Raw genomic sequence first — 21,157 nt, 5'->3', positions numbered from 1 at the left:
AACGGCAGCACTGTAATTCTACGCAAGACTGATGGCACAGCCTACAAAGAACCAAAATTCTTTCTGCAACTTCTGGGCATCAAGAATGAAAAACCAGGAGGAAGTAACTTTATCATTATGTTGGCATTACTAATTTCTGGCCTACTGTTTTTTTAAAGTTAGTTTAAAAAAATAAATAATCAGGATGTTACATTCTGAAATGTCTACAAAAAAAGCCTTGTCAACACTTCAAGGCTAAATTCTCATGTTAAAAAGTGCTAGAATGGAGACCAGCTATGAAAATAAAATTAAAATAACTGGTATTTTTGCATTATGTAATAAGCTTTAATAGCATCATCACATAGCATCTGTTAATGAAATCCCTATCATGAACGTCTTAAAGATATTTTGGAGGTACCTACTCAGATAAGTAACCTTATTTACTACAACATCTAGAAGATCATAGAATCACAGAATCATTTAGGTGGGAAAAGACCTTTGAGGTCATCAAGTCCAACCGCTAACCCAGGACTGCGAAGTCCATCACTAAACCATGTCCCTGAGCACCACATCTATGTTTTTTAAACACCTCCAGGGATGGCGATTCCAGTACCTCCCTGGGCAGCCTGTTCCAATGCTTGACCACCCCTTCAGTAAAGAAATTTTTCCTAATATCCAATTGAAACCTTCTCTGGCACAACTTGAGGCTGTTTCCTCTTCTCCTGTCACTTGTTGCCTGGGAGAAGAGACCTACCTTTACCTGCCTACAACCTTTCAGGCAGTTGTAGAAAGCAATAAGGTCACCGCTGAGTGTTCTCTCTAGGCTAAACAAACACATTTCCCTCAGCCGCCTCTCAGAAGACGTTCTCCAGACCCTTCACCAGCTTCATTACCCTTCCCTGGAAATGCTCCAGCACCTCCATGCCCCTCTTACAGTGAGAGGCCCAAAACTGAACACAGTATTCCAGGTGTGGCCTCACCAGTGCCAGGTACAGGGGCACAATCCCTTCCCCTGTCCTGCTGGCCACACTGTTACAGATACAAGCCAGGGTGCTGCTGGCCTTCTTGGCCACCTGGGCACACTGCTGGCTCATGTTCAGCCGGCTGTCAGCCAGCACCCCCAGGGCCTTTTCCTCCAGGCAGCTTTCCAGCCACTCTTCCCCAAGCCTGTAGGGCTGCATGAGGTTGTTGTCACCCAAGTGCAGGACCTGGCACTTCTCCCTGTTGAACCTCATACAACTGGCCTCAGCCCATCGGTCCAGCCTGTCCAGATCCCCCTGCAGAGCCTTCCTGCCCTCAAGCAGATCAGCACTCCCCCCACAACTTGGTGTCATCTGCAAACAGTTTAGCAGATTGATGAGAAAAGGGAAGAGCGTGTTTCATGTTTCTGGTACAGCCCTGGGGAATCGAATCCTACCCTTCCACACCAGTATACTTGTGTGAACTGTGGTAACTCAAACGATTTTCACTACTGCTTTCCTGTCTTGTTAAGGTCCTACCTTGAGACCTAGGGCTCCAATTTGCAGAATGAATTTGTAGTACTTTCAGAAAAACAGCTACAGCTGCATTTAACAGACATTATACTTCGAACGCAATGTCAAACAAATGGAAATTATTTAGCCTTAGCTGCTCAGATTGACTACCCAAATCCTTTTAACTTTAGAATCATGCTTCAGCTACTCTTCCATAAAATGGGAATAATTATTTCAAATCCAGCTTACCAGAAGTATTGTGGAAAACATAGATGTTGATATTTATGAAGCCCTTCTCCAATGAATGCTGATAATACTGTATTTAGAGATAGATTTGAAAAATGTCTAGTAAAACCAGTATATATCACATACTAAGGAAAAAGGAGAATATGAAATCTTAATTATCTGCTGCTCATGGAGTGAAAAAGTATACAGATATAATGCAATGTCCTGTGGAAAACAGAGATTAAAAAAGTATTGCAATGCACATACACAGTAGGGCTGAATTAATGTTGCACAAAGTTTTATGAGAGTGCAAAGACATTGCTCATTTCTGAATTCTCAATCTGTGTATTTTTAAAGTTCTAAGAACTCTTTTCTTCAAGCTTTCCTCTATAAAGATAAACTAATAGATGCATTGCATGAATACACATCCACTGCCTTAATACAATTTTCATGTACAAAAGGAATTTGTTTTCTAATCAACAGGAATAAAAATTATATCACTTCCATATTTTATGCTATGTAAGAAACTTACTGCTAGTGTATGTGTCAGTTCACTAAAGGCTGAAATATTGATGAGATCTTTAAATTTAATCCTCTCTTTTCCATTTAGAAATCTACATGTATCAGTTTGAAAAAAGCAATAAAATATTCTCAATCAACCTTTTAAAAAAAAGTAAAGTGTAAATATCTTGCTAACACATTTTCCATTCTAATGCTGCTATAACAAATGGATTAATTGTTGAGTAATTTAATCAGATGGCTTGCTGATAAAATTTGAGAAAAAATTTGATGTGTGTCCAGCACTTGACAAATTGGTATGGGTTTTTCAGCTATAAGAAATCTGTCCAGATGGCCCTAGAATGAAGGATAGTATTCAAAATGTTGTTCCCAGAGAATTGGCCAGCTGTATCTAACATGGAAATGCTTCTGTGAATTTTTAAAAAAACATTAAGCATAATGGAGAGTACTGGAGAGAGCATTTAAATGCAATCCATTCACAATTTAGAGTAATTGACTCAGTTGGCAGGAGTCATCTGAAATTAGGTTTTAACGGGCACAACTGCTAACACATTTATCTCATACAAACTACATCTAGAACTAAGATGCTAACTTTTTGGAAATTGCCCTTCAGTTTGCTCTTTCCAGCTAACACCTTTCTTGGCATTATTAAGAAATTTGCCACCTGCTTCAAAAGCCTTTCAAAGAAGTCCAACACTTATTATGCTACTGAGAAACATTTGAGGGCACTTTAAGTCTGTTTAAACATAGATAAATATAGTCAGGGCTCAACAGTTGGGAGCAGAAACCCAAACACCTACATTTGTAGTGAGAAGACATTTTTGGATGAGTGTTTTTTAACAGGCTTGCACAAGAGCTGGAAAAATGAATCAAGTCCCACACATTAGAAGCAGCGTCATTTTTTATATCCCTATGAAGCTTTTATGTTTCACATTAGCATCTTCCTGGAGCTCACTGATACCCTTCATAGCAAAATTTTGTACCACCATCTGACAAAGCTGTATTCAGTCCAAGATTATGGTGTTTCACATCTGCCAAGGGCTGAAAGTGTAGTGAGGAGAAAGCTGAAACTTGAAACTTCCCACCACAGCAAAGAAGGAAATTTAACATGGCCCCAAGGAAGAACCATTAAGCCTGCATCACACATCTATACAAAAGGTGATCATAATTTAGACTACAGGATGGAACGGTACTAAAGGAAAAACAAATAAAACAATTCTGATTATTTCCATCAAGACAGACAAAATGGCCAGCCACGGAAGAAAAAATGTCATTTTAGTGGATGTAGCTGCATTTAAAAGAAGAAAACAATTCTTGAGACATGCAAATGTAATTGCATGTAATATCAAAATATGCTTCTTCTGTTATTTCTTACAATACAGGACTCATTCTATCATAAATAAAAACTGTATGAATGTTTTCTTTGGTTTAAGTGTTCATACAGTTTAGATTTCTTTCTTTCTTCCAAAGTTCAAAGCTGGATCAGGTCACTTGATTTTAAAATTTGTTCAATTTGATTTGTAGAAACAAATTGAAGACAGATTAAAGGATACCAAGAGCTACTTATAAATAAGAGCAAATAAAAAAAAGCTGTAAAATCTAACAGAAAACCCATTATAATCTACGACTATTGCCTCCATTAATTTATTTTGGTACCATTCTTGCCTGTTAATATAAATATGTATATTACTAGCATAATTTGTTCACACACATAGCTAGTGTGTGAACACACCATTAAAAACCAATTTTTATGGTACGAGTAATTTAGATTAAATCAGAATCAGCAAAATCAGTTTTTCTTATACTTTCCTTCATTTACATTGCTTCATGGAACAGTTTTGTTAAACAAAATGTAAGGGGATGGTGCCAGGGACAAATACACGAGGCAGAGCTAATTGCAGGAACACACTCAAAAATAGAACAGACTAGTGACCATATCAGTGGAGGCGTTTGTTAAGGAAAGTGTTCTGCTGGTAGGTGTTTCATAATAGTAGATTTAGAAATACTTACGGTCTATCATGTTAGAAGGAGCAATGTTTTGCTCTGTATGGCAGTGAGAATAAGGCTATTAAATCACAGGGAGGGAAGGAAAACAGGATGGAAGGAGTAACTGACTCCTTTTTCAAGTCCTCAAAATTTTTCAGGATGCTTACGATGGAGTGGAAAGTGAGAAAATGAAAATATTAAAATCATTTAAAGTTTAATTATTACGTTGGTTTTCTTTGAAGTAACAAGTAAAATAATCCTGCTTCTGTTCTCCTTTCCCGTCTCATATAGATGCAGAAATCCTCTATAAGATACATGGTAGTGTATCTGGAAATGGTCTTCAAAGAAGTTTGGAATATGAATTACACAGAGGTACCGAGTTTTTAATCTCCTAACAATTACTTTATTTATTAGGTGTGTGGTAGCCTGGGATTTATGATAGCGTACTGTATTGGCAAGTATTGGATGGAAGTTGGGAAGCTAGAGTAAGCAACAAAATAATAGTACAGGGAATTTCTTTGGCTTCTGCCCAGCACTTAGCAAAGGTTTTCCAAAGAAAGCATGGAATATCTTTACTGTATACTTAATGTAAAAAAAAACAAAACAAAACAAAGAAACACCAAAAAAAAGTGTGTATATATATGAGGTTTTCCGACTGTGCTCTCTACAGTGGCTTTGCTCCCAGAAGCAAAGAAAATGAATTTGGCAGTCAGAGCAAATTCAGACAATTGCATGCTTTTAATTAAATTCTTTGATAAAGCTAGTGGCTATTTTTTTCATAATAAAAGGTTCTAAAGTTTTAGAAAAATTCAATAGGTTCCTGAACAATAACTGTGGAAAATTTGGAGACTAAATCAATCAATAAGCTAGGAGTTAAAGGGATTTTAGTTCTTCCTTAAATGAAAAAAACCTTAGTGGAGCTTCAGGTACGTGGTTTCTGTGGAAAGCCTCAGCCATATCTGTATCCAGCACACATATAATCCCACATGAATGCCACTGACATACATTAAAGAACCGTCATGGCGATACAAGGAACACAAACCTACTGATAGTATGAAATATTCTTACTGTAGAGAAGGTGTGTTTTTTAACATTATAATTATTTTAATCAATTAATTGTTATTAATATGATTGCCAAACATTCTTATCATGGCCTTGCTTTGGAGAATTTAAAAGCGGTGCTCATATAGCCTTGACTCCTGAATGGCTATTCTGTGAATGTCTTGAGATCTTTACAAATAATTTGAAGATCCTTGTAGTGTGTCAAATAGTTGTCTTCTGCATTGATCTGCTTACTGTGATCTGAAAGAGGTGTATCTACAGAGACAGTGCAGCAAACTGAAAAATAACTGTCCTATTTATATGAATATGGTGCATACTTATGAGTATGCTTATGATGTTTTGCTTCCTAAGAAGGTGGATGAAAAGGTGCTGTTAAAGGAAACATCAGGAGTGGCAAAACAATGACAAAGTCACTGAGAAGATAAAGGTGAAGCTAGTATTTGTGGAATGTCTGATTTTGCCCTCTCAAGGTCAAGCTTGAGAAGACAGAGATGCACTTCAAAGGATTTGAAACATTAAAAGGGGAGAACCGCATTTATTCCAGCTAACTTTATGCACTCAGCTGAAGTGCCTAATACCATTTTTCCTTATTAGGAGAGACACACATCTTCAAAAAGCAGTTTTGCCTGTCTGAGGTGTGCACAGTCCTCTACAGATATCTGTCTCTCTTACTACAAAAGGACTAAAGGGTGGGTATTGTGTCTGGCTCAGATGGAGTTAATTTTCCCCATAGCAGCCCTCATAGTGCTGGTGCCTTGTATTGGCAGCTAGAAAAGTGTTGGTTAACACAGCAGTGTTATGGCTGCTGCTGAGCAGTGCTCGCACAGCATCAAGGCTGTCTCTCCAACATTCCCCAAATCACCAGTAGGTTGGGGCTGGGCAAGATCTTGGGAAGGAACACAGCTGGCACAACTGACCCAAACTGATCAAAGGGATATTCCATACCATATGACATCTGTTCAGCGATAAAAGCTCACAGAAAAAAGGAGGAAAGGAGAACATTCATTATTTACAACATTTGTCTTCCAGAGCAACCGCTACGCATACTGAAGCCCTGCTTCCCAGGAAGCGGTCAAACATCTCCTGCAGATGGGAAGTAGAGAATAGCATCCTTTGCTTCCACACACAACCTTTGCCATTGCTTTATTAAATTCCCTTTATGTTGACTGATGAGGGCCTTTTTCCGTCTCATTTTCTCCCGAACTTGCCCAGCTGAAGAGGGGAGTGATAGGATGGCTTTGGTGGGCACCTGGCATCCAGCCAGGGTCAACTCACCACAGGGTGCCTGCACTTCTGCTAAAGTACTCCAGCTAGTGGGACAACAGGCCACATTTTGCTATGAAATTTGGGAATAAGAGAGGATGGCAAAGACAAAGAGCTAGACTGAAAAGAACCAGAAACTGCTGAAGAGCCGTTGACTTCTCATGCCTCCAGAAATTGAAGAAGATACTCTCTGAAAGGTATGCAAACATGAAAAGAAGGCTCAGACTTTTTTCACCACCCAGTTTTTAAGGTCTCTAGCTTAAAGTTTTTCTTGAAAAAAACTTGGAAGGAGAAAGCAAAGCTTAAAGTAAATGTGAATCGGGCCAATCATGCTAATGTAGCTGTCAAACAAGGGCCTACAGTTCTACCCAAAAGGAAGGACAGAAAGCCAAAAGTCCCCTCAAGGGACAAGAAGTTGAGACATGGATAAATTCTGGCCTATAACGATGGCAGACAGCAATTCCAAAACATTTCTATACAGCTTGCTTACATTGTCAAATGCTTCTGCACTTAGTGCTGAATGCCGAGCTAATACAAAGCAGTGTAGCTTTGCTGCTTGTAAATGAGCTGCACCACTTTATACAGCTGACTGTCTGGGTGTCATAAGAATTCTACTTACTATGAATGTAAATGATCTAGCTATAAGTTGTAGCAACTTTCCCCACAGCTTCTGATCCTGTTTCCTTTATTGTGATTTGAGACCATCCTCTAAATAAACATCCTCATTAACACATTAAATTAACTGGAGAGCAAAGTTCAAGCAGAACAGTCTCTCATGCTCACCATGAAAAGGATGCAGAAAACACAGCATAAATATCCGCAGTTGCCAGTGAATTCAGTAGGAAACAGAGATGGTTCAAAAGTGTTTCTTCCTGCTACAAGATATCCTCACAAGGTACCCAAGTGTATTTCATCTCAGCATGTTGAATCCTCATACTGTTTTCTCAGGTTGAGTGCAGAAGTGCTTCATTTTAGACACAGATCTGTCTCTTTCAATTACTAGTGCAGACTACAAAGCATTTTAGGAATGCCATATGTCAGTTTAGCTTGCTAAGAAATCCTAATTGGCTTTTTTTTTAACTTCAGTGATGGCAGGGAAAGAAAGATGTGCTTAGCAGTTGTAAGTATTTATGCCTTGGCACTATTAAACTGTATAGCCAGCTCTTAGATTGAATGTAGCTACAAAAGGATTGATATTGACATATAATACCTGTTTTTAATGTGTTGGGGAGAACCAAGACACTTGAAACTTCCATTGACCATAATAGCAAGCCGTGTGCAGAGGGCTTCACATTCTTCCATACTACAAAATCAAGTGGTGGGGGGAAAAAAAAGAATTAAAAGAATAATACTGAAAACAGAGAACATTATTTATACCTAACTTTAATTAAAGTGGAAGGAATCTGGACAACTGCAAAAATGAGTACACAAGACCTTTCATTTTAAAAGCAACAGTCCAAATTGTAACCCTAATCAGTACATACCAAAGGTTACTACCACATGACAGGTAGAAAAGAGAGCCCTAAAATGGAATTTATGTTTTTATTCCAGAACCAATTGGAGAATTCTGGTCACAAAGGTTTTATTCCTGCAGGCACATATCTCAGAAATGTAACTGTGAGAGCCATGAACTCTGTTATTCCCTGTACTATCTGTTTGTGGTCATTCTGAGCTGAAGGATAGAGGGAGAAGAATGAGGTAAGTTTGTTCAGCTTGCCTCTTGCATAGTACATATACTTAGAAAGTAGTTACCTATAGCCTGCAGGATAGAAGAACGTACAAAACACTACAGTCTAAATGGAATTTAGGACATGGAAATGCAGCTGAATAGAAAAGCACGATCCTGTTAGATGCAATTGCTTCAGAAAATAAATAATAACTACTGCTTCAGATAATAAATAATAACTTTGATATGTAAAGCTTAGGGCAGATGGGCTGCCATTCTACATATTATACAGAATTGTGTGAGCAGTTCTTCCAAAGCATCACTTTTGACATAGGATACCAGTCAGGACAAATCCATCATTTCAAAGAGGAGTCAAAGTCATTTGATGTTCCTGCAATTCACTGCATGCGCTCCCCAACCTTTCTGAGATAGCTAAACAAGAGCTGTCTTGTGTACCTCAGCCATGTGCCTGATCAAATTAAAGTGCTTTTACTGAACAAGCATGGCAACTAAGTACCCTCCTAGGAACAATTTCCTTAAAACAGGACAGGAAAATGGTGTGAACAGCCAAAACACTACATTTAAGAGAGATGGGGAGAGGGCTTGCTAACACATCTTCCCAAAAATCAGGAAGTTAGCCGAGTTTCCTTGGGGTGCAGTAAGTCATAATGCTCCCCTAGGTATAACACTCCCCAGCTGTGGCAAAATAACACAAATTTAGGCCTGTATGAACAGTTAATATAATCTCAGTCCTCAGTTTCTCAAAAAAAAAAGCTTTTTCTCTGAGAATTAAGTATGATAGACATCCAAAACTAAGTTTTACACAGGAAATCATCTCTATACATTATGCACTTATTTGCTGATATGCATGAAGATTCACTTTGTAAGAAAAATCTCTTTACTTATACAAGTAGTCTTTGAAAGAATCTCAAATAAATCTCCAATCTGGCCTTCAGCAGATAGTGTAAGTAGTATAAAATAACTTCTCCTTCCTCCGCCCTAGCACACAATGGCTTAATTAGAAATGAAATGTGTATACTATCACTGTACTCATATCTGCTTCCAGTCATTAATTTGTAGTAGCTAAATGAGTACTTAGTAACAATTTGATGGATTTTGTTTGTTTGTTTGTTTAGAGCATATTAGTAGTGAGACGACAGGTCTCTTCTGTTCAGGTGATGTTTGACAACTAAGGGTTCTTATCTGGACTGAAAAGTCAAAGCACACAGTTTACCAAAAATCAGTCAATTCACAATGCATAACTTGCATTCCCTAAATGAGTGAGCTGGTAAGCACTTGGGGGTCAAATACAGATATGTAATTTTCAAGGTTCAGCTTTCATAAACAGAATACTAGAAACTTTTGAGAACATTTTTCCATCAATAATTGAGCACATGTACAGAGACAACAAATACATTTTGAGAACCTCTGAAAAAATTTAGCAATATCTAGAAGAGACTGAGGGAAGTTTTGCTGGGTTCTTTTATTGATTCATCTATGCTTCAAGACTCATTTGGCCAAAATATTACATTGCTGTTTTGATTGATGAGTTCTGTCCTCTCTGGGCATCATTTAAAGCCATTTTATGTATAATTATATATACTATACTATATTCCTTAAGGGAAACTTTTTATTCATTCCATTTTACTGTAGATTTTACAAAACAGTATGTTTTCTCCATTAAACTGATACACCAATGGCCATATCAGAGAATTGACAAGATAACTAATGTGGATAGACTCTTCTAAGAGGACGAGGGTCACTCTACTGTTTCCAGTAGTGCATACAAAGATTACCTGAGGTATCTGTCTTTAGGATGCCATGGCATACTCTTTTCATACACAGATGCAAAACAGAATCCTTAATAAAATTAGAAGAGGGCTTTTCACTCTCACCTCCATTTTTAAGGATTTGTAAAGTGAACAGTGACAAAAGGATAAGCTGGTGTTCCAAGCAAGAAGAGACACTGAAACATTGATTATAAAGAGCACAGAAAAGGAAAAATTCATTGCATCATTTCTTCTGTGACTGCAGCCTCCTTCAGCCACATTCTAATCCTTAAAAACTGAATATAAAAAATATTTAGAATTTACACAGGTTCAATTTTCATGAGCAGGAAGGAACTGCATAAAATACCAAGACATATTTCACATATGATACCAGGGTGAGCATGCCTTCAGAATATGCTCTTCTGCTCTCAGTTGACAGCAGGTGAGAAGAAAGAACAGGAATATTCTGGTTGCTTAGATAAAGGTCTTACCTGTGGGATGTCAGTACAGCTGCACAGCCATCCTGAACTTCCTTCAGGATGGTTTTCCAAAGGTAGCGTTTAGAGCAGGGATCCATCCCAGAGCTGGGCTCATCCTATAAGAAAAATGAAAATGATGACAGAGCAGCACGGGAATAGCAGCTCCAGCCCAGCACGAAGAATTAACAAAATGCACAATAAAGTAATATATTTTTCTCAAAAAAGTTACTTTTTCAGGAGGCCACTTTAAAGACACCATGATCACTTTTTTGCTTTAACACTATAGTTTAATTTCTAAATTTATAGAAGGCACTTTTAATTAATTTTGCATAGAAATAATATTTTTATATATTATATAATTCAATATTAAACTATGTTATTCATAAATATACATATATGTGCTTAATAATAACATATATACACATATACCTTTTTGAATAGGAGAGAATTGTGGGTGTTTTTCCTTACTTTCTGGGAGGGTTTGGTGCCTGTTTTCCCCCTGCGTGCACATCTGCCACGAGCACAAACAAGTGGAGAAGTTGTGTAACTCCTGGCTGCCTGCACTGCCCATCCCATAGCAAGATGTGGACAGGCAGATCATATGTTTGGAGTCAACATCCTCCAGCAGTTACTCCCAGAGTCCCTTTGAGGAAAACTCCAACCCACAGTGGGGAGAATCCACAGGATTAGATAATAACCCAATCAGTGCTGCTCAATGCAAACTGTCTGGCAAACCCATTTCCCACTTGGATGGCTTTCATGGAGAAAGAAGTGCAGCTACAAAAACTTATTTTCCCCTTCCTACCTAATCCTGCTGTCCTCACTAAATCAAATTTTGACTTCACCTACTCATGGAAGCAGAAGGAAGGATATCTGATTGCCAAAAGTACATCTCTGTCACTACATTACTAGGGAGGAGAAAACTCTTCCAGTTGCTTTTTATACAATGGAATTTCATGAGAGTTATCAGCATCTGTTAGTGTTGTATTGCCTTAGCCAATGTATCGGCAGCAAGGAATCCCAGCTGAAACCTGGAAGCAAAATTCTGAAGAAACAAAGCAAACAAAACATCCAGTTTGATGGCAGTTTTGGTGTTTAGCTACCAATGGAAGATGTGAAAGAGAAATAATTTCAATAGCCTTTATTTGTGCACAGCTAACAAAGAAAACATAAAAAGCAATAAAAATAAAGCAGCTCATGCTATTACTTAAATTTATATTTATGATCTTGGATGTAATCTAGTAGCAGATTCAGTGGTTTATATTGGTGTGTTTGCTTGCAGACAAAAAAAGAGTGCCTTTTAAAATACTGAATAACTCTTTAAAATCTGCTAGCTTTCTAAAGCCAGCCAAATGTTTTAAAGCATTTAACATGTTTAGATATTTTTCTTTCATCTTGTCACTACATACGCAATAGTCTGTGCCCTGCAGCAAGAAGTAGGCTGAAATGGATACTTGCAGTAGCATGCTGTCATAGAGGCATTAGAAACAGTTGGAGCATTTTCTAAGATTGGGAAAGCACTGATTTAAGATTATCTCCTCCTTTTACTAACTGAACCAGGGTCAGTTTAAGCATAAAATGTAAATAAAATAATTCAACTCAGAAATGAAGCAATGATAGGAAGTTAGAAGAAACAAAATGTGTCTGATCTTCTGAAACATGAACCATGTGAGAACACCAGTTTAATTTGGTTCTACTTAGTTTCCTATCTCTTCTTGGAAGCACTAGCTTCCACCCCAGCTCTGGGAATCTGATTCCCTCCCTCTGACAGTTTTGAAAGGTTTATTCCACTACTGAACTGGTTTAGCTCTTCCCGGACAAGTCTTAAGAAAGGGATGTCCAATCTTCTCTGGTAAAACAATAGGTAATGATAAGAAAGAGAATGCAGTGTCATAATGATGCAGTTCCCAAAGCTTTGTAATACCCTGATCTTCAATACAAAAGGCATTGTTTAAACTGGAAAGGCCAGTTTCAGGCTTAAATGAACAGTAAGATGCAAGCACCAAAACAACTTGTGATAAATAATTTAAATTAATATCATTCAGGAGTATTAGTTTGGTTGTGTGGTTTGTGAATCCAACAAAAATATAAGAACTAGCCAGATTTATGAAACATGACATGGCAAGGAATATGAATATCCTTCCTGAAAAAGATTGGTCAATAATTAATAACACCAGCTCCAAATTACTAATTAAAATTAGAATTTTCCTTCTTAAGGAAGCCAGTAGAACATTTATATTTTTTCATGTTATATACAAAGTATAAAATATATAAAGCATTAATATATTTTGGATTAATTTTTTTTCTTCTTCTGAGTAAGGAAATCTTTAAAAAAATTGCGTATACATTTGGGCTATGTCAGGGGTCCTCAAACTGGTTAGGGGGGAAACCAAGCAGCCGCAGATGGCTGCCTGCCACTTCATCTGCACGCCGGCCCCCTGGTTAAACAGTTTGAGGACCCCTGGGCTATGGGATGCTACAAATGTGGGTTTGTGTGTTTAGGACCAAAAAATAAAGAAAAAAAAAAAGGAAAGGAAAAACAACTTACAACTTCACTTTCTATCTTTGTGAGCACTGGAGAATAAAATAAGGAGTGTTCATACAGCAGAAGAGGACAGTTGTACATCCATGTATCAATTACTCCCTGACTGATCAGAAAATTACCTGATTTTCTTTAGAGCAACATACAAGACAGCAAAATTCAAAATAACCCATTTATCATAGGCACAGTATTACCTCTACTCACCAGTAAAAGTATTTGAGGTTTACCAACTAAAGCCACAGCAGTAGAGAGCTTCCTCTTTGTGCCAGCACTGTATGTTCTCACCAGTTGGTCAGCATGGGTGTTGAAGTGTAACTGGTTAACAAGGTCCTCTGCAACCTGTGGTTCAAAAATATGAAGGCCAGCAAAGATGAGCCAAATCAGGTAATGCTTGTGCTTAGGTTGAAAGAATACTCTGTTCATGCATATTAAGCAAATGTACATATTGTTTCCTTATTTACCCCTATTTGTTGCATACTATTACTTTTGAATCCTAGACACATAGAAAAATCTGCTCTGGGACTCCTTAGTTCTCCACAAAGGATAAGTATTTTCTTATATATGTAATTTGGCTTTGTCATTGCTTGTAACAGTCATTTGCATTCATTTTGCGTCGATGGGTCAGTGATCTACAATGTTCCTCATTTCTAATTCTCCAGTATTTATTTGATCGAACATCTTAGTAACTGAAAATTCAGGAGACAAAATTCTGTATCAGCCACAAAAAAGATGGAAATGACAGAAAAGCAAGTCGCAGGTCAAGGATTTAGAGCTTCTTAAACACACAAGGTAATTTAGGCTTAAATTCATGTACTTTTCTAACAACTGAGAGGAGAAAGTTGACCCTAGCTGATTTGGTTGTAATTGCTTAAATAAGTATGTGTGATCTGAGTAAGCAGGGCAGGGACATGAGCATACCTGAGACAATGTTCACGCTGTCCTCTATGGCCTTTCTTTACCTGTCAGAGACAGTCCCAATGTACAAGGCTCCCTCAAATACTGGTACTAGAGAATTTTTAATGTAGCAAGAGCCTTGCTCGACCTCCATCAGTTATCACTGCTGGACCACCCAGGGAGTCCTCATGCAAAAACATGATGGACACAATCATGCTTTTTTGCATCATGCACAAACATGATGGGAGCAAATTTTCTAATCACCGCTGCCAGGTGCACCCTGCAAAGCAGCAGGTGTTTAGTGGCATGCTGCTGGGTGGCTGTATCATCAAAGGGTGATTTAATTTGTAATAGAGTCAGTATGTCTTCAACCTGGATGTACTACAGCCAGGAGATTCTTGTAAAACAAGTAGTTGTGTGGTGCTCTATAGTCTGAGATCAACAGCCAGAACATCCTCAGCAGTATAGTGCTTTCCTTTTGCTGCCTCTGCACTACCTTCAGCAAAAAGAAAGGTTGACTGGAAGGGTAAGTCAATCAGAGGGACAGCCTACAATTAATTCAGAAAATCTAATAGAAAAAATATATCATAAACTATATTGTGAATTAATATTCACCATCCATTTCAAATAAACTGCCATAAGCATAGTAATATTTTTATAAGAAAGTTTTATCAAGATATTCATGACCCTTTTAGCAAGATTTTTCAGTGCTATGTACAAAAACAGGAGACAACTCTGAGAGAGCAAGTTGTCTGTAAGCAAGAATAATGCTGCAGTGGTGAGAATCTGCAGTATTCTAGTGTGGATCCTGGCACTGGTACTAATAGTCGCTTGCATTCAGTATATGTTAATGTATAGCCTGACAGCAATGCATGTTCTTAGATAAAAGCTACAATTTATAAATATTGCTCTGACTACAGTAGATGCAGATAGTTAAAAAAAATAAAAAGTAAACCACCCACAAGTAATTTTATACTGAAAAGCTAAAATCTGCTATTTTAGAGTTAATTCACAGTGGTTTACTTTTGTTTGAACGAAATAAACTATTGCTATATATCTGTAGAAATGCTGCAGATTCAAACAATCTGTGGCTTTAGAAATGGTCAAGCATCTAAGCTATATTCTGAGATATAATAGCCGAGCTTCTTGGGGTTTGGGGTTTTGTTTGTTTGTTTGTTTGTTTGTTTTTTTGGGGAGGGGGGTGTTTGGTTGGTTGGTTGGTTTCTTATTTTTAACTAACAAACATAGGTCTCATTATACACTGAAATAGCCTGTAAAGCGAACACCTCTAAAGCATATAGTAGACAGTTTATCCACTATACTAAACTGACTTGACTTTACTACCACTGGGAAGGCATGCATATTAGTGACAATATTATCCTCCTACAAATCCATCAACAATATACAGAAAATTGCACAGAAAAGCTCATAAAAAAATAAAACCAGAAAGTGAAAGATCGCCATTGTGATCTCTTGTTTACACCAAAATTAACACATATTGCAAAACTACAACAGGCTTCAAGGGTTACTAAACAACAAGAAAAAGAGGACTACATATCACAGCTGAAATATAATAATCACCATCCTTTAGCTATGGCCAGAACCACTATTTCTATCACTGCTTTGAAATGTTATCAAAACTTTAGTCTAAATCAGAAAAATGCCTTTCTTTGAAAGGGGCAATGAATGCCTCACAGGGAAGAATTTAGAAAGCCAAGGAACAGTCCCAGAGAGAAAAGAAAAAACATTCAAGCTAAGTCCCCAAGGAGACTCAATGAAGTATCAGGTATGAACACAATGTTCTTTGTAGGGAGCAACATTAAAAAGAATCGACTTTGCCAGATTTGCAATTCAAGCATAGAATCCTTGCAACTATCTGGTATGTATTCAAGCATTCAGTGCACACATACTCATGACCACGCCATCTCCTGTTTTGTACTACTAGAGAAAGCCTGGCAAGTCCTCTGCTATGGGAATTTTGCAAGACAAGATTTACTTAAAGTAGAAAGAGAGGGTTAAGAATCATTTCATAGTACCCACTTTGCTGCTGCTCAGACTGTATAGAGCTTCCAAGATAAACCTTGCAGATCATTGCAGTACACGCTGCAGTCTGGCTTGATATCTAGATATGCTTCTTCGGAGCAAAACGTATCAAATTAGACCAGATTTGGAGTTGAATCACATCAGCAACATAAAGGCAGAAGGATTAGCCAGCTTTCTTACTCCTAATGGTTTCCCAGCTGCAACTAGAAAATCTATTCCTGCTATCCTACTCAATCCTTTCATTTCAAAGGAGCTCTGCAGAGCATGCTTCAGCAAATATAAGATAGAGTTCATTCTTCTTTCAAGAGATGACCCCAAAACTTTCTCTCTTTTCTTTAATGTATATAATAAGACTTCCAGTAATAAGTCTTAATTTCATCAGTATGCCCTAAACAGCAACACAGTCATTTGAATGAAATTATAAATATTATGTATTAGGCATATTGTGGAGGAGCCTGCACATCTCCATTATAACTTCATTTATCTGTATAACCAGTGGTACCTTGTGGCTTGTATCATAGTATGCTATAAAGTAAAAATGAAAAACCCTCTTAAACTGCTTTAAATTAAATTCAGAATGGAACATGTGACAAATCTTCAAACAGATACATGCAATTATGCAAGAGATTTACAATTCTAATGGTTTCATTCCTTTAGTGCATATGAGATATATACACAAGCACCTTCTCTCCCTTCTTGTCAAATTCATCATGATGTTCTATTTCTGGTTTCAATTGCTTTCAGCAGTGAAGAGTGAGAAGATACATCAATTTATTTAGCAAGCTTGTAACATTGAGGCCAAGTTAAAAGACTCCATTATACACAAAAATATATATTTTGAATGCACTTGAACAATAAATATGTTTTACCTATAGTCATGGCTGTAGTTATGTATTTAAACTCTTTCCTCCTCTCCCCTACCCCCATCCAGATTATAACAGATTTACATCTATCAACTAACGATTTCCCTATTTTCCAGTATTCCTTAAATATGTTTACTTTTCCTTCATCAAATCTAACATCTTTAGCAAAAGTTCTTTTTCGCAGATTAACTGGGACTAGTTCCTCTAGGTTTGGAACAGTCATTGGAATAAACCCTTCAATCTGTAAAGTCTACACCAAATCTTTCAATACTTTGTGGATTTCCTAAAGACTATATCCATTGCAGAAGAGGCAGTAAGGTAACTTGAATTTTTGCAAACATTTTTATTTGTGCTAAATATTGCATTAATAAAGTATTCATGGTGTCCTCTATCCATCAGGGAACTGAAAGGCGCATCCACCCCACTGAAAAGCAGTAAGTGATGCTAATCATGTAGCCACTAATGATTTTTCACTCTCTCTGAAATTTACCATTAATACGCCAGTAAAAAATTAAGTAGTACTGAGAGTCATCAGTTAGTATGTGTTCCACAAAAACCTGGAGTTAGTGAAGACTTAATCTAATAGAAGACTAGAAATGCGGTAGCATGTCCATCCTGACTTGACAGGTTGTATACATCAATGTACTGATCTGTGCATCATTTCTGACAAAATAAATACAATTTATAACTTCTTGGTATTTTTTTTTTGTACATATCCTTATAAAGCAAACCAAACCAAATACTGAAAATTAGTATCATACCTAGTACAAATGAAAAACATGGGATGAATTCTAGAGTCATCTGAAAAATAACTATACACTTCCAAAATAGTCATTCGTAGTGTCGGGTTCTGAGTGAGTGACTGCAGTGTAGATTGAACATCCTAGAGTAACAATAATTCATCAATTCCACACCAAACAGTATTCATTCTGCATCAGAGTAAACTCGAAATTATTAGATTTCTTACACTAGGAAAGCATATACTCATGGTCGAACTTCCAGGGGAAAATAGTCCTTTATCCCAGAATCTTATAAAACTGTACACACTAATTCTGCTCGAAGTCCAAAAAAAGCAAACACACAAAGAATAAATGAATTTACAAATTCCTTTTCCAGCAGCTACAGAATATAACATGTAAGGAAGTCAATGAGATTCCAGAGTAAGTGCAAAAATGTTCCTAGAGAGTTAACATAAAGAGAAATCATGCTGACATTCTTACAGAAGTTGCCTCTGAAGGCCTGATGAAGCTTGTTTTGAGGTTTGCAACACAAGTTTTAATGCAAATGAGAGATGTCATTTAATGTTGTGTTAATATCCTACATTTTTTAACAAAGTGTATCCTGTCTTCTGGAACAAATTTAGATATTAAAACTCAATATATTAAATAAATAATAATAAGAATTAAAAATACTAAGTTAAATTAGTAGCTGTCTAAATAGCCCAAAAGCTCTACTCTAACTTTTCCAGTTTTGCAGTAAAAAGAAACTTTCAGAGCTAATTTGGGAAGTAAAGCAAAACTTCATGTTACATGAAGCTTAACATTGATAGCAAATGACCCATTTTTCTCCTCCTTTCCCATTCAGTTAATTACTGTTTTGGAACATTAAGTGCACTCAGCTTTATGTCAGGCACTTAACTCCTGCTGCTGATATATCTGTCTAGCAAAGGATTTGATCCTTGAAGTTAGTGCTTCAATACATAACTTTAGCAGCAACACATCCTGTAAGTCGCCTGCCTGTTTACTAATTTATTAAAAAACAAATTGAATGTATGTTTCTTTCCACATCAAAACCATGTACTCTAGAATATATATGTGTGCATGCACATTAGCAGAAACACTGACTGGTAAACATTCAGAGGCAGGCTTGGAGCACCATATCATAGGCAGGAGGGAATGAGAAAATAACAGCTTACATTTTCATACAGCTGGCTATTCCAAAGCATTCCCAGGCCTTATTTTCTTTATAGGCAACTAAAATGCACACTTTCTCCAGGCACCAGCCATTTCTGAGTTGAAACACAGCAGCTGTTCAACACTTCACAGCAGTGGCACACAGTCAGAAGGGCCTGCTAACAAAAATATTTGTTTTCCTCTGAGATAGCTGCATTTCAGTTTTTGATGAAGGTAAACCAGAGTAGTTAAATATTATTTGCAGGAGCCCTTTGATGCCTTGATCACAAACATATGGCAACAAAGTCTGCTTTGCAATCTTTGCAGACAAAAAATTAAGACAATGGAAGGAAGAACGGTCTCTATATCACTTGTGAAACTGAGGCACAGAAGGCTGCCTGTAAAGAATAGTCTAGAGTCTACACCTAGATCATCTAAGGTTCAGGATAACCAGAAGACTAACATCTGTCTTCTCCTAGTGCACCGTAGTAATGTTAAGTCACTTCTAAATAACGCATAATTGATCTTGACCCACTTGAAGCAGGGCCCGTACGTGAATTACCACACTGTGTGAGGAACTGCTCCCCAAATGGGTTTGAAAACTGCCATTCCAGTAGCTGTGTGCTAATTGCCCACAGAATAGCTGGATCTGAACATAAAGTGAAAGCTTTTAGGTACACCAATTATTCCTAAAGACTGCTGCATCTGAAATGGGGTTTATGAATGCCAGATACTTCGCAGAGAGCACTATTCTCACATTACCTACTGAGAAGGTATATGAAGCCAGGTTACCCTTGTTGCTTCTCACCAAATACAGACATGAGGCTGCATTTGCAGTAGCATTCATTTACATATGCACATGCAGAGAGACACCCTGCAGGCACAGCACAGAGATCTGCTGGTATCGTCCTGATCATCGCAATCTGGAAAAGTTCCCAGGCACCTGAGAAAAGCTCAGTGCTGCATGGGGCAATTTACTTATGAAATCCAGGTCCATAAGCACACCACAGATCTCTCTCCATTCTCAAGGTTCCACACAGCTCCTGATCTGGCTCCTTACCCCGCCAAGCAGTTGCTTCTGGGAGGCTAAATGACCTGAAGGAGTCACAAATCAAGCAGTGACAGCGGGATTCACAGGCACGTGTGCACACACACACACACAGAGTCTCCTCTACTACTGGTGTTGACAGGGTTTGCGCAGAGTGTAAGATTAAAGCATTAACAGCCTGTTATAACGCACAGATCAGTTCGCACTGCTTAAAGCTATCATCTCCAGTTGTCTGCAGGTGAGGTATTATCAGAAAGAAGGTGTCTGCCAGTGCCACCTGAACAGCTTTTCCTCACACCTGTGAGTATTAAAATAAAATAGCTAAGAGTCTGCTAATCAGAGTCAGAAAGGTGGCACAGGACTAAAAGCCCTACTCAGCTCTCACTCAAAGACACTGCTCTTGGCAATTTCAAGTCAGTTACAAAAGTAACTCTTTCAATAAGGCTGATGCAATTATTTTAATTGTAGAGAAGCCCTTCTTAGGCTCATTCCTACTCAGTTTCTTTCTAAGAGGACCACCATTCACCAGGGTTTATGTGCTTTAGCTTATTCACAAATGGGCAGTATGCTTAGTCTACGCTCTGGAGAGGGCTTGGTGAGAGTAACACTGTATGTATATGACCCAATGTTATATAAGCGAGTCCCTTGAAATTTAATTAAAACTATGTACTTCTACCATTCAGATTCTTCTGAAATCTCCACTCTTCTTAGGGTGTCTTAAAAACTGTTTCATTTATAGTACACGGTGTACCATTTGGGCATATGCATTTTCTTACGAAAATAAGAAGACAGAAAAGTTTAAAAACCATGTTTAGAGCATTTTAAGGGCACTCCTGCATAATTAAACAATCAAACTTTGATTCCTCTATTAAATTACACTTAGAACCAAAAGCATTAAATAACACGCAAGATGTATGGATATTTAACAGCACTCTTTCGAATGACTACAGAGCTCTGGAGGAGATGTTGCCACCTTTGTGTCCATTAAAGTGCCACGATAATAGATGCTAGTTATGATAGGCTTTTAGCCCAACTGTTAGCGAGGAACTGTGAGTTCATGGAGAAAACAGGTAATTATAGTTGAGGGGTTTAGTGCAATAACAATTATCCCTTATATGGTTCATTTAGATCAAGGGAAACATAGTCAAGTCTTCAGCACTCTGCCAGTACTCAGAAACAAAAAAATACCACCAATGAGTTATGAAAAGCAAACAACTAAATAAAAGACCATATGATGATTTCTTGCAGGTAGCAAGAACTGTACGGTTAAAACAGTCAGTTAAAAGTCCAGCCAGGTGGGACTCGTCCACAAACAAATGATCAGTTTCAGACATTGCCTGTCCTGATGCATTATTGAGGTATAATGGCAGTTACTTCTGAATACTCAATGTCCCATTGCAGCAATCATACCTTTTTCTGGAAGAGTACCTAGCTGCTGGGGAAAAAAAAGACTGC

At 37.6% G+C, this 21,157-nt stretch overlaps 1 protein-coding gene across 3 annotated transcripts in view; it reads right to left on the bottom strand.

Annotated features, from left to right (window-relative positions):
* The window catches only part of ABCA13 (ATP binding cassette subfamily A member 13), a 199,311-nt gene that overhangs the window by 11,205 nt on the left and 166,949 nt on the right, over positions 1 to 21,157 (bottom strand). For all 3 annotated transcript variants that reach the window (XM_040588024.1, XM_040588022.1, XM_040588023.1), the window contains exons 56-58: positions 13,167 to 13,301; positions 10,433 to 10,536; positions 7,717 to 7,809 (exon numbers count right to left, since the gene is read on the bottom strand). In XM_040588024.1, coding sequence (XP_040443958.1) covers positions 7,717 to 7,809; positions 10,433 to 10,536; positions 13,167 to 13,301 — 332 coding nt within the window. The remainder of the gene's footprint in view (positions 1 to 7,716; positions 7,810 to 10,432; positions 10,537 to 13,166; positions 13,302 to 21,157) is intronic.

Source organism: Falco naumanni, chromosome 3, assembly GCF_017639655.2.
Source record: "Falco naumanni isolate bFalNau1 chromosome 3, bFalNau1.pat, whole genome shotgun sequence".
In the NCBI taxonomy this organism is placed as follows: domain Eukaryota; kingdom Metazoa; phylum Chordata; class Aves; order Falconiformes; family Falconidae; genus Falco; species Falco naumanni.
This window is presented reverse-complemented; position numbering and strand designations above follow the sequence as displayed.